The sequence below is a fragment of the Pan paniscus genome, chromosome 11 (assembly GCF_029289425.2).
Source record: "Pan paniscus chromosome 11, NHGRI_mPanPan1-v2.0_pri, whole genome shotgun sequence".
Taxonomy (NCBI): Eukaryota; Metazoa; Chordata; class Mammalia; order Primates; family Hominidae; genus Pan; species Pan paniscus.
Window position 1 is genome coordinate 22,169,590 of NC_073260.2, and position 13,193 is coordinate 22,182,782.

At 39.3% G+C, this 13,193-nt stretch overlaps 2 protein-coding genes and 1 non-coding gene across 7 annotated transcripts in view; all 3 read left to right on the forward strand.

Annotated features, from left to right (window-relative positions):
- The window catches only part of ASTN2 (astrotactin 2), a 980,114-nt gene that overhangs the window by 230,057 nt on the left and 736,864 nt on the right, over window positions 1-13,193 (forward strand). The window lies entirely within an intron of this gene.
- On the forward strand, window positions 2,188-5,223 carry LOC103784116 (large ribosomal subunit protein uL16-like). Its single transcript, XM_034928938.3, has one exon. It carries the CDS (start codon window positions 3,806-3,808, stop codon window positions 4,217-4,219), a length of 414 nt encoding a protein of 137 aa, XP_034784829.1. The 5' UTR covers window positions 2,188-3,805; the 3' UTR covers window positions 4,220-5,223.
- LOC112440895 (small nucleolar RNA SNORA70) lies at window positions 3,721-3,855 on the forward strand. Its single transcript, XR_003028886.2, has one exon. It is a non-coding gene; the product is annotated as a small nucleolar RNA SNORA70 (small nucleolar RNA).

The following is a 13,193-nucleotide window of genomic DNA, read 5'->3' on the forward strand; positions in this document are numbered from 1 at the left end:
TGAACAATCTGGTGTAGAGGTCACCTGACACAAATAGTAATAATCTTGGGAAAGTCATATCTCCTCCCTGAGTCTCAGTCTTCCCATCTGTATCATGAACAGCTTGGACCCTTCCTTGCTGGTCTAAACCTGCATTCTTCAGTGGAACTGTGGGGTGTGGATATACATTAAAATCAGTGGAAGCTGAGTTGGAACTCAGTGTCATATGACTTGCAGGCATGACCAACAGTGTATGTAGGGGTGAGGTTATTAGAAAAACCAGGAAAAGAGGAAGACATTCTCTCATGTGAACTCTTATCTACTGACAGCTCCTTTTACAGAAATGATGCAAAAGAGAGAAAGGGTGTCAGTCACTGCCATTCTGAGATGGCTGAGCCAGTCTCCGGTCCATGTCAACAGCTTCCTGGCTCCAGGACTGTCCCTGAGAGTGTCCCAAGGAGGTCAGCAGACAGAGATATTACTTCCTCATGATTTCCCTGGTGAATGAAGCCTTCGGAGAGCAGATGCATCTACTTCATTATAATTGCGTTAAGTGCTGCCTGATTGGCACTGTTCATCACCCCGGGAAGCAGCCTCGCCCCATGGACAGACAGTCCGCCTGCTTTGGCTCGGCACAGCTCCAGCTGTGTCCTTGGCAGTGTCTGCTTGCTATACCCCCGGCTCTGCTCCAGGGGAGAGGAGGCAGTGTGCTACAGAGGGTGGGCACTCAGGTGGAAATGAGAGAGCCTGGGCTGTGCCTTCAGCGTGCCTGTTGCCTGAGTTGTCCTTCTCAACCCTGGGCCTCAGCCTGTTTATATGTGGGCAGACGGATTGTGAGGTCTCTACACCTTCTTCTGGCTCTTAACCTGTAGCTATCTCAGAAAGGAGGTCAGATGGATATTCCAGGAGGAGAGGGTTCTCCTGAGTGTTAAATTGGCTTGGTCCTGAGGGCTGGGTGTCTCCCTGTAGGACCCCAGAGGAGAAAGCAATTTCTGGACTGTGTCCTCACATTGCAAGAAAATGAGGTTTGCTCCACCCATAAAAGATCCAGAGGGAGGGCAGTAGAGGATATTCTGATATCAGGGCTGCATTTCATAACCCCAGCTGTCTATGCATGGATGTGGGAAAGGGGGATGTAGGTTTTCAGATGTAATAGAGTGAGGCTGGCAAATCAGGAAAGGCTTTGTGGAAGACAAAGTCTTCAAACAAGGTATCTAAGCCTGAACATATCTGAGAGGGAAGGTGAAGGGATGGAACTAATATCTTTCTAGAGAGTAGTGGATAGAAATGTGGACTCTGGGACTAGGCTACCTAGGTCAACTCCTGAAATTTACTGATACTTACTAGCTATGTATAACCTTGGGCAAATTAGTAAATGCTCCCCTTCGTCTCACTGTCCTCGTTTCCAAAATGGAGACAATAAGGATGTGGATCCCCGAGTTGTTGTAAGAACAAATGATGTAGTTTATGTAAGACTAAATGATTAATACATGTCACAATGCTTAAAGGAGTGCTTATCACAAGAAAAAGGGTCAATTAATGTTGGTTATTATAGTGCGTTGTGAGCAAGTCCTCTGCAGATAGATCGGGTGCTTTATATGCTTCTTTATTTAATTCTCGCAACTACTCAGCAATTCATTCATTCATTCATTTACCAAATACTCATTAGGACAGAGCAGTGAAAGTGCTGGCGTGACCCTTTCCCTCAGAGATGCTATCCTCTAATGAGAAAATCAGACTTGAGACTGGAGACCTGAACCAACTTATCACACAATTACTAATTTAATTAACACAAAGCTGCCAGGAAGGAAACATACTGCACGCTCTGGGAGAAGAAAGGGGATACTTGACCTCAATTTGGCTGTTCAAGAAGGCCTTTCTGAGGAAGGAAGATTTAAGCTGGAATTAGAAGGGTATGTAGCATTCAACCAAATGAACTGAAGAACAGAGAAAGTGATCTTTTTAAAAGTTCTATTTTATTTTTTAATTGACAAATAATAATTGTCTGTATTTGTGGGGCCCAACGTGATGTTTCAATATCAGGAAGAGTCTCTTGAAATAAAAACTTGGCTTGCTTAATGGCCTAGAAGGCCAATGTGGCTCAAACACAGTGAGGAAGCCTGGGTCAGTTTTTTCTAGGACACAGAGATGGGGGCACCGAGACATTGCAAGCTGAAGTGGCTTTTAAGACGTTCTGTAACTGGAACAGAAGGACTGGGATTGCCCTAAGATGAAAGCTTTTCTTCTGCCCCACTATGGCATATACCACCGAAAGTGATTGCTTATACAAGGAACAGAGAACAGCTTAGTCTGAGGTCAGGAATGCTGTAGACAAAAGCAGTGATTAGGAGGTGGTGGGGCAGGCCTTGAGTGCCCGGCTGCATTTGGACCTTATCTGTTCTAATTTCCCTAGAGCTATAGGGTGGAACTGGATTAATTTCAAAATAATTCTGTCCATGCTCTAGGGTTTAATATCTCCTGTGTCTCCTGGGTCATCCTTGGTGTGAGAACACTCTGCTCAGATCAGTGGTATATAAAGTGTTTTCAGTTTTTCATTATGCCGTGTGTGCATCTGTGGGGTGTGTGTTTGTGTGTGTGTGTGTGTGTGTGTGTCTGTGTCTGTGTCATTTTCTTCCCTGAAGCATGCTGAGTTCACTCAGGGAAATGCCTGGGACTTGGGTGAAATCTTATTATTTTTTTTTTTTTTGGAAGGCATGCAGTACAAAATCATTTCTCTCCCTACATAAATATGCATGAGGCTGGCCTGCTCTCTTTTCCTCAGGAAGTGTGGGCAGGGGAGAAAGAGCCCATATGACTGGTATCAGAGCCCTGCCCATGGCTGCTGGCACCCCATTAATCGGGGGGAACAGCAGCCTTGTGAACTGTGAAATTGGCAGCCCCCTGACAGCTTTGGGGCCCAGTTGAGCAGGGACACCATTTCACAGCTGGAAGGTGGCAGCATGGGGTGGGGAAGGAGGGCACTGGGCTCAGTGGGCCAGAGAAGTCATGCTCCCTCTCAGCTTTTGCGAATCCCAAACGAGTCTTGCTGAGAGGACGCCTCTTGCTTAAGGTGAGCAGGAAAGAGAGAGAGAAAGAAAGAAAGGGGTAAGGGAAGGAACACAGTGAATGATAACGGCCATTATAACAAACACTGAGTATCTATTGTCTATTGAGATCCAAGTGCTATGTTTTGTACTTGCTATGGATTTCTTTATTTAATACATACGATTTTTCCATATGGTATCATCATTAGCCCTGTGAAACAGACCAGGCAAAACAGGACCTGCTTTAAGCACCAGGAAGTGGTAGAGCTACAATTGGGACCTGGGTCTGACTCCAGAGTCTGTGTTTTTTGCCACTGTGCTATCCTGTTGTCTAGCATGCTATAAAATAAAATAGAAGAGCGTCTTGTATTGTTCACTCAATGGCCATTTACAAAGTGCACACTCCATGTACAGAATGAAGTCACTGTGCTAAGTGCTAGGTTATAGAGGGATTAATACCTTCAACAAGTTTATGGTTGTGTGTAAGAGAGTTGAGTAAACAGGCAATTTCAGCAGTATGAAATGTATTTGAGACATTTGCCAGAACCCAATCTTAGCTCTGATACTTACCAGCTCTTTGACGTGGGGCAAGTTATTTGACATCTCTGGGCTTCAGTTTCCCCATCTCTGAAATAGTTATGTGAGCATTCTCAGCTTATACATTGCTGTGAAGAATAATTGAAATACTCCAGATCATCTGCAGCCAATTAAGCCAACTGGGTTCCTTTCCTCATGGGGGCCCATTGTGCAATGGCTGAAAACAGCAGCTTTCTTGGTAGTGTATGCAGCCTGTTTGTTGTATGGGTTGCTTTAAGGGACCATGGAAACAGGCCTTTCAGATGTATGTTTATGTTTCTGACCTTGCGCTACCCCAATGCAGCCTCCAAACAGGCATGCGAGGTGCCTTTGGAAAGCCCCAGGGCACTGTGACCAGGGTTCACATTGGCCAAGTTATCATGTCCATCCACACCAAGCTGCAGAACAAGGAGCATGTAATTGAGGCCCAACGCAGGGCCAAGTTCAAGTTTCCTGGCCACCAGAAGATCCGCATCTCAAAGAAGTGGGGCTTCACCAAGTTCAATGTTGATGAATTTGAAGACATGGTGGCTGAGAAGCAGCTCATCCCTGATGGCTGTGGGGTCAAGTACATCCCCAGTCGTGGCCCTCTGGACAAGTGGCAGGCCCTGCACTCATGAGGGCTTCCACTGTGCTGCCCCCTCTTAATACTCACCAATAAATTATACTTCCTGTCCAAAAAAAAAAAAAAGATACTCCAGATCAGTTGTTTAGAATGGTGCTCGGTGCATAGTAAGCAGTCAATAAATGATTGCTGTGAGTGTGCTGAAATATGGATATGAACAAATATTCCAGGATCACAGAGGAAATGGCATTCAAATGTGCTGACGATGTGGATGAGAACTTCCCTCAAGAGGAGACATTTGAGCTGAATTTGAAGATAAGCTCATCAGTGAACCCAGGGGCAAGGGAAAGGGGATGTGTAAAGGTCCCAAGGCAACAGGGAGAGAACATTGTAGGAACTGTGAGAAGTTTCAAGTGGCTGGCAACAAAGGAACATGAACAGAAAGAGCAGACTGTAGAGGAAGAGATGGGTCAGATCACCAGGGTCCTGGGACTTTATCTGGGAGACCCCAGGGAGCCACTGAAAACTTTTAACTGAGAAGTGTCATGCCCAGATAGCCTTCCTCCCAGAAAGATCATTTAACATGGTGGCACAAGCTTAGATCAGAAAAAAGGCAGAGAGATCAAGAATGGAAGACTACTCTGTGAATCAAATGAGAGATGCAGAGCTAGCATGCTCCAAGAGATGATACAGCACTGATCTGGAAATGGGCCTCCCTGCATTTTATTCAAAGCTTTGCTGCAGATCTGCCATTTGAATTGGATGCCCTTAGATGGACCTCAGTTTTCCCATCTATCAAATGAGAACCAATGATCTCAGAAGCATCATCCATCACCTACATCCTACATCCTTGAATAGGGAGGGTAATGTCTGAGGTAAGGAAATGGCAAAACCAGGGGACTGGGGGTAAAGTAAGTCCCTAAACACCAACTTTCAGCAGCCTGAAATGACAGATCTGCAGTGGGGTCTGAATGACAGATCTGCAGTGGGGTCTTTCAGAATCAGGCAGAAAGGCCCTGCCTGTGCCTTTAGGCCCAGCAGTCCTGGAGTACAGCAAACATAGGAGAGAAACAAGCATAGGAGGGAAGCCCTCATGTCCTTACATTACACTTTTATTTATCAAAGGTAAGAGAAGAGATGGGGGCAAGGAAGAGGTGCAAGAAGGAGAAGCAACCAAGAAGAGGAAGAAGAGAGACTTCCTTTTAGGAGCCAGAAGAATATTGCTAATCCCTTCCCTAGTGTTACAAATGATGGGGTCTCCTATTAGGATGGTGTCATCCTAAGTAATCCATTTTACCTCTTGGAGACTGGTTCACCATGTGGGAGATGGAAATGGCAACAAGCTGGGTTACTTATCTCAAGATGACTATATATAGAAGATATGTGGATATATATACACACACACACATATATATATATATCCCCACATATGCATATATATGTGAAAATATGTATATATCAGCATATCATTATATATATTTATATACATGTATGCATACATACATATGCTATGTACATATATAGTCTTGTCCTTCCCAAAGTAGAAAGAAAGCTCTGGTGGTTGGAATTCTAAGTCTGTTCACACATACTCTGTAATCAGCTCATGGGATATTTCCTGGCACATAGTAAGCCTTCAATACATATTGGCTGAATACATAAATAAAAGAAATGAGCTAATGGTGTGTCATATAGACTGTTAAGGATTGTGTGCATGTACGTTATCTCTGTTACTACTCTCAGGGAATATCCGCTTCATCTACTATGTTTACAAAAGAATAAAGGAAGAAAGGAGAAGGAAAAACAGGCTGTGAGAGGGCTGGAGGGAGCTCAGTTGGAATCCTGAGTCAGCAGCCTCCCACAGAGCCATCACTGTCTGTGGTGGTGGGCCCAGGAACACCCTGGCTGCAGCCGTGTGTGTCTAATAACTTAATTAGGGCTGGTGCCGCTCTATGCAGCCCAGCTGGGCCCAGCCTTCTCCCCTGCAGATGATGTTTTGCCAGCCCTTGGCACTTTGATTTCCCTGCCTGTGTCTTCTCTGTGCCCTTGCTAATTGGATCTGAGTGGTGAAGATTCTATGCCAGGATAGGCAGGCCAGAATTCCACACTTTTCCTGCCAGCAGAGATCCTAGAACTTTGCCCCCTCTGATTTTGTCCCTCTGAGCGCTTATCCATTGTCCTTTCATTGCCTGCCCTGGAGCAGTTAGTGAGGGATGTTGGGGAATTTGCTGCTGATTTTTGTCTATGCTGGCCTCTCCTGTTGGACATATATCTCTGGTCCTTAAGTGCTTGAGGGTGAAACCAATCTACTTCAAAATTGGGCACACAGATCTGTCCAAAACAGTATCCAAAAGTTATCATCACAAAAACCAACTCACTTCCCTACCCCTCTCCTTTCCTTCTGTTCACTGACACTCATTGAGTGCCTGTTCTCTGCTGGGTGCCTTTCAGGTAGCAGGGACACAGCAGTGCTCAAAATAGACCAGTACTTGTCCTTGTGGAGCTTTCATTCTAGTGGAGAGCATGGACATTCGTTACATGAATACATTCATAAAAACATTCATGAAGGATGGAGATAAGGGTCAAGATGGAGTAGAGAGAATAAAGAATGAAAGGGATGAAGCACTGCTAATTCAGAGAGATTATCAGAGAACAAGAGAGTATTTGAAATAAGGCAAGGCTTTGAGATAGATTCCAACAACAAGGGACAATAGGATGGAGTGGGTAAGAAAAGGTGAGAATTATAGATGGTGAGATTGGAGACCTAAGACAGGGCCCGATCACACGGGGCCTTGGAGTTGATGGTAAAGAGCTGGGATTCTCCTCTAAGTGTGAAGCCCTTGTAGAGTGTGGAACAAATGAGGCACAGGATGGACAAGTTCAGATTTATTCCTGAAGGGGCCCCACCTACCACTAAAGGAAGCATGGAGGATTAGAGGCCACACATGGAAGCTGAGAGAACAGGTCGCAGGTTGCTGCATATAACAATAATAAAAATGATGTCTCTAATCACAACTAGTAGTTCTTGTGCACTCCTACTATGTTAATTATATTAGCAATCCTCCCAAATTAAGGATGCCCCATGGTGAACAGGTAGATACATAGATCAATGACTGAGAAGATGCAATTTGCTCACTCCTTTCTAGAGCAGGATTTTTAAAATGTGGGGCCCATATTTGAGTTTTACACTGAAAATATTTGCAAAACATTCGGTACCTTTAGTTTCTGAGAGAGGGAATCTATAGCTTTGGTCACACAATTCTAAGGTCCCAGACACACCTGGACCATCTTACTTGGAGATGATGAAACTATTTCTGTGAAGCTGACTTTGCCTTGATGACATTAACACCGGGCGGTGGAGAGAATACATTCTGTTCCAGGTTTCTCCACTTCACAGCTGTAGGACTGAGTCAAGTTATTTAACTGATTTGTCCCTCAGCTTCCTTATGCATAAAATGGTGATAATAATAAAACAAGGCTAGCTGTAAGTATTAAGTTAGTTACAGAGCATAAACTGTTTAGACACTCCTTGGACTATACAGGTACTGTTTTTATCATTAGACCTCATTGTAGTTCACTCTAATTTCATAGAGGGTCTGGGTGAGGCTGTTACTTAATAACTCACACAGGTTATGAAATAGGAACATTGTCCTCAAAAACCAGAATCAGGATTACTGTTCTTTGGCCAGATGGTTATTTTAAACTTTTTAGACATCTGAATACTATAACAAGTTTTCCATGTTTGTACTGTCTGCTAGAATGCTCAGTCTAATTTGAAACAGAAACTCTAGGAAATATACCAGACATTGTATGTATTAATTCTTTACTTTTTAGAGACAAGGTCTTATTCTGTCACCCAGGCTAGAGTGCAGTGGTGTGATCATAGCTCACTGCAACTCATAGGCTCAAGCAATCTCCTACCTCAGTCTCTCAAGTAGCTGGGACTACAGGAGTACACCATCATGCCTAGCTAATTAAAACAATTTTTTAGAGATGAAGTCTTGCTATGCTACTTAGGCTGGTCTTGAACTCCTGGCCTTGAGCAAGCCTCCCACCTCAGCCTCCCAAGTTGTGGGGTTTAGAGGTGTAAGCCACTGTACCTGGCACTGTAAGTTAAATTTTAGCGCTGATCTTTCTCTTGGCTTCATCTTTACATCCTCATATCTATCTTTTTTTTCTTCAATTAAATCTTTTCTAAAACACTCCTAAAATGTACTTTATTTTTAGTTACAAATTACTTTAATCATGCAGTAAAGTAAATATAATTACATATATTCTAACCACCCAAATGAGAATACAAATATTTTGTGGTATACATCGGATTTTTTTATATTTAAAATGTTAAATTACACATAGCTAATCAACTTCACTGATTCTGTTTCTTACTACACAAAGGTTGATATTTCTAACCTATTTGGATAGTTATACTTTTACTTTATATATGGTATCATAATCTTATCTAAGATTGTCCTGTGTCCTGTGCTTTTAAATTTTTTATCTTACCACACTCCACCAGCAATGAATAAAATCTCTCATTTTCCCAAATTCTCAACAACCCTTATTATATTTTGCCATTCTGTAAGATATGAAATTATAACTTCAATGATTATTTAATTTGCATGTCAAAGATAATAATGAGGTTAAACATTTTTCCTTATATTAAATTTTCTTTCTTTTTCAATCCTGATTATATCTTTTGCGTATTTTTATGATGGTTTTTTTTTACCTGATTAATAAATGTTCCTTATAAATATTGATAATAATCATATTTAAAAACATAAGTAGGCCTTTGTCATGTGAAAATATCTTCTTCCAATCTATGACTTATGTTTTAGTTTTGTTAAGAAAATCATTTCCTAATTTTGAATATTTTCATTTTAATTCTACAATGTTTTTTTCATTTGTAGTTTATACTTTTTGTGAATAACTGAGGAATTTAGAATTTTTTACTATCCTAGTGTCTTAGTTATGCACCTATAATTTCTTCTAAATTTTTAAGATTTTGCTTGTAAACATTTCAGTCTTTAACCATGGACTTTGTTTGCTTTAGTTTTTCACATGGATAGCTAATTGTCCTAGTTCACTATCTGGAGTCCATTCTTACTCCATGGATTTATGACACCACTGTCATAGGACAAGTCCTCGTGTATCTGGAGGTCAGTTTCTGAGCTCTCCTGTTCTAGTACCATGCTACTTTTAGTTATTATGGTTTTGTAATATCTTGGTATCAGAAAGGGCAGGACTCCCTCATTCATTTTCTTCTGTAAATGTCTTAGCTATTTTTCTCTCATTACTCTTCTGTGTGAATTTTAAGATAAAGTCTTATTTATGAAAAGGCTTGCTGTCACTGGGATTGGGATTACATTCAATTTACAGACTCACTTGCAAAATTCACAAAACTTATACTTCTCATCCATGAAATAATATATTTCTTTATTTGAGCCTTCTTGTATGGCTATGAATAGAATTGAACATCTAAACATTTTATCTATACATATATCACAAACTTTTAGTTGTATCTAATTTCTACCAGCATCACTATTTCTGCAACTGTTGCAAATTGTATCTTTTCACTTGTATTACATTTCTTAATTGTTCCTTTCTTGTGTATAAGAACGTCAGTTTTTCTTTGATTGAAGCCAGAAGATGTGATTATTTTATTACTTTTAGCCTCTAGATTCTTTTTAAATTTTCATGTGGAAAAAATGACATAATTTGCCATTAATAGTCTTGCAAATCTTTGTATCTTGTATTTGAATTATCTTGTTCTAATGCTCTTCCAGACTGGGCCTCCCATTCAGTGTTGAAGAAAAATGATGGCAGAGCATGCCATTTTCTTGTACTTGACTTTAAAGAAAATAAAACTAAAGCTCTATCACTATATGTCATAATATATCATAATGATAGAGTGTTAGGTTTTTGTTAGATAACCAAATAGTAAATGTTAGTAAACTTTTGACAGCAAATTTTCCTTCTGTTCCTAATATACTAATCGTTTTTCAAGCCGTGATTGGATATTACAATTTATTAAATACTCTTTCAGCATCAAGTGAGGTGACGTCTTCTCTTTTAACCTGATTGTGTAGTGTATTACTGTCATTTCTATTAGTAAACTATCCTTACGTTTTTTAACATCTTTGTTAGGTTCCAATATCAACATTATCCTAGCTTCATAAAACATGAGGTTTACACAGCCTTCCTTCTTGTGCTGTCATGCTATTGTGTATAAATATTTGTATATGTAATTATTATGTGAAGTGGGTATATCTCATAAAGTTTGCTAGAATTTATGCTTAAGTCTATTTGTTTGATGTTTGTCTATTTGTTAGATGGTAATTTCTGACTATTGGTTCAAATATTTATATGGCTATTTTAGTTGTCTGTTTCTTCTTAACTCTGTTTTAGTATTTGTTATTTTCCTGAGACTCACTTATTTTTTCTAAGTTGTCTCATTTATAGACATATTGTCTTGTGTTGTTTAATATTATTTGTTAAATATTTAGCAGATAATATTATATATGCATGTGTGTTTGTATACCTGTGATAAGTAAGTATGTGTATTCATGTTTGTGTGTCTATCTAATCTATCTATCTATCTATTTATCTATCTATCTATCTATCTATCTAGTTAGCTAGCTAGATATACATATCCCAAGTCTCTACCACATCTATAATTCTGTCCTCATTTTAATTCCAGAGATTTTGTTTTCATGCCTTGTCTGTCAATCTTGTTGGTGTTATATTATATCTATTTTATTAGGGTTGTTTTTTGTTTTTGGTTTTGGTTTCTGTTTTTTAGTAAGAGTAAAGGAGAGAGAGCAAGACGTAGTGATAAAAGGTTTAAAAAAACTTTGCTCATGATTTGTTGATATTCTATATTATTTCTCTTCTGTATCATTAATTTTTATCATATTTTCTTTATTCTACATTCTTTATTATTATTGCCATTCTTTTTTAACTTCTTAAATGCCTAGATGATTATTTTTCAATCTTTCTTTTTAACAATATTTGCATCAAGTGGTATAACTTTCTCTGAAGTGTTTCTTTATCTCTAGACCTCAAGTTTTGCTATGTAGCGTGCATGTTGTTTAATTCTATTTTTTTATTATTTTGTTTATTATTTGGACATTTTTATTTACATTTCCAGGCATATGTTTAGAAAACTTTTTGTTATTAACACTAATTTTACTGTATTTTATTAAATAATATGTTCTGGGTACTATTAAATTCTTGGCTATTTGTTAGGTTTGCTTTGTACCCTGGAGCATGGCTACTTTTTATAAGTAGTTTCTGTGTGTTTGAGAAACACTGTACATTTTCTAATTAATGGACAAAACATTTCATGTGTAACCATTAGATACTACCTGTTACTTTTACTGACCAAATTTCTATATCTAATTTTTTGCCTGCTTGATTTTTTTGTAGTTACTGTTGCTTTTAAGACAGATGTGCAAAAATCTTTCATTCAAACTCAAGATTGGTGAATTTCATTTGTTTCTAACAGGTTTTGCTTTCTTGTTTTGGGGCCAGATTGCTAAGTGAATGAAGTTTTGGATTGCTGTGGTTTTATTTATTTTTTGTAAGTAATTGGTGTTTTACAATTAAGTAATAAGAATCTTTATTGCCATACATGCTGTTTGCCTTTATGTTAGTTAGTATTTTTCCTGTATGTCTTCTTTTATCCCTTTCCTTATTTTATAAATGAGAAAATCTAAGTCTAGAAGAACAAGAAGCCTAGGTAGTTCCAGTAGGAAGCAGGAGTCAAATCTAGAGCATAGGTAACTGCGAATGCTTAGTTGAGTCTGATTTCACACAATTTGGCCCATGGTCAAGTTACTTCAGGTAAGGGACCCAAGGGGTGGCCAAAGTGTGGGATGAGCAAAGATTCCTAATGAAAGCTCCATGGAAACCAGAACTTTCCCTTTTGTCCAGTGTTTTCTTTTAAGCATCTAAAACAGCCTCTGGCACTCAAACAGTATGCCCTTGATGAATGAATTGTTGAATGAAATCATCTCAGCAGGTTATTTTACATTGCCTTTTTCCCATTCGTGAGAGAAAACTTGGATAGAAATGTTGCCCACTCTGGGATTCACAAGCCACGTGACCATTCCCAGATCACATCCACCTCTCTGAGCCACAGCTGAACCAGTTCAGAAATGCGGACAATGGGGACTTTCCTCTCTATATTACCTCAAGTGTGTGAGGAATGTATGAGGTGATGCATGTAGATTAATAGTCATAGCTAATTTTTAAAAGGTAACACTCAATAAAGTATATGCAGTGCATATAAATTGCACTAGAGTTAAATGTATTCTTGGTTTTCTTTACGTATGTCTATACTCAAGTAACCACCACCCAGACCAACATATAGATCTGTGCCTCCCAATACAGTGGCCTTTGAAATTAAAATTAATGAAAATTAATTAAACTTAAAAGTCCAGTTCTTTGGTTAAACAAGCCACATTCTAAGGACCCGGTGGCAGCATATGCCTATTCTACAGTACCTACTGTGTCACACAACATAGAATATGAACAATGTCATTGTAACAGAAAGTTCTGCTGGGCAGCCTTATGATAGAATAATTCTAGCACCCCTTATGTTTCATTTTTTTGTACCTTCCTAGACCATGTCCACCCATAAAAAGTAAACAGTACTCTGGCTTCTTAGATCATAAATTGATATTTCCTGTGCTTCATAGATATGCGATCCTACAGATGTGTTATTTTGTGTCTGCCTTCTTTTCACTCAAAACATCATGTTTGAGATTCATCCATGTTGTTGCAAGTATTGATAATTTTTTTTAATTACGATGTAGTGTCCCCTTATATGAATTTACCAAAATGTATATAGTCATTCTTTTAAACACTAATGTTTAGATAGTGTATTAGTTCATTTCACACTGCTATAAAGAAGTGCCCAAGACTCGGTAATTTATAAAGGAAAGAGGTTTAATTGAGTCACAGTTCCACATGGCTGGGGAGGCCTCAGGAAACTTAAACTTACAATTATGGCCGAAGGTGAAGAAGGAGCA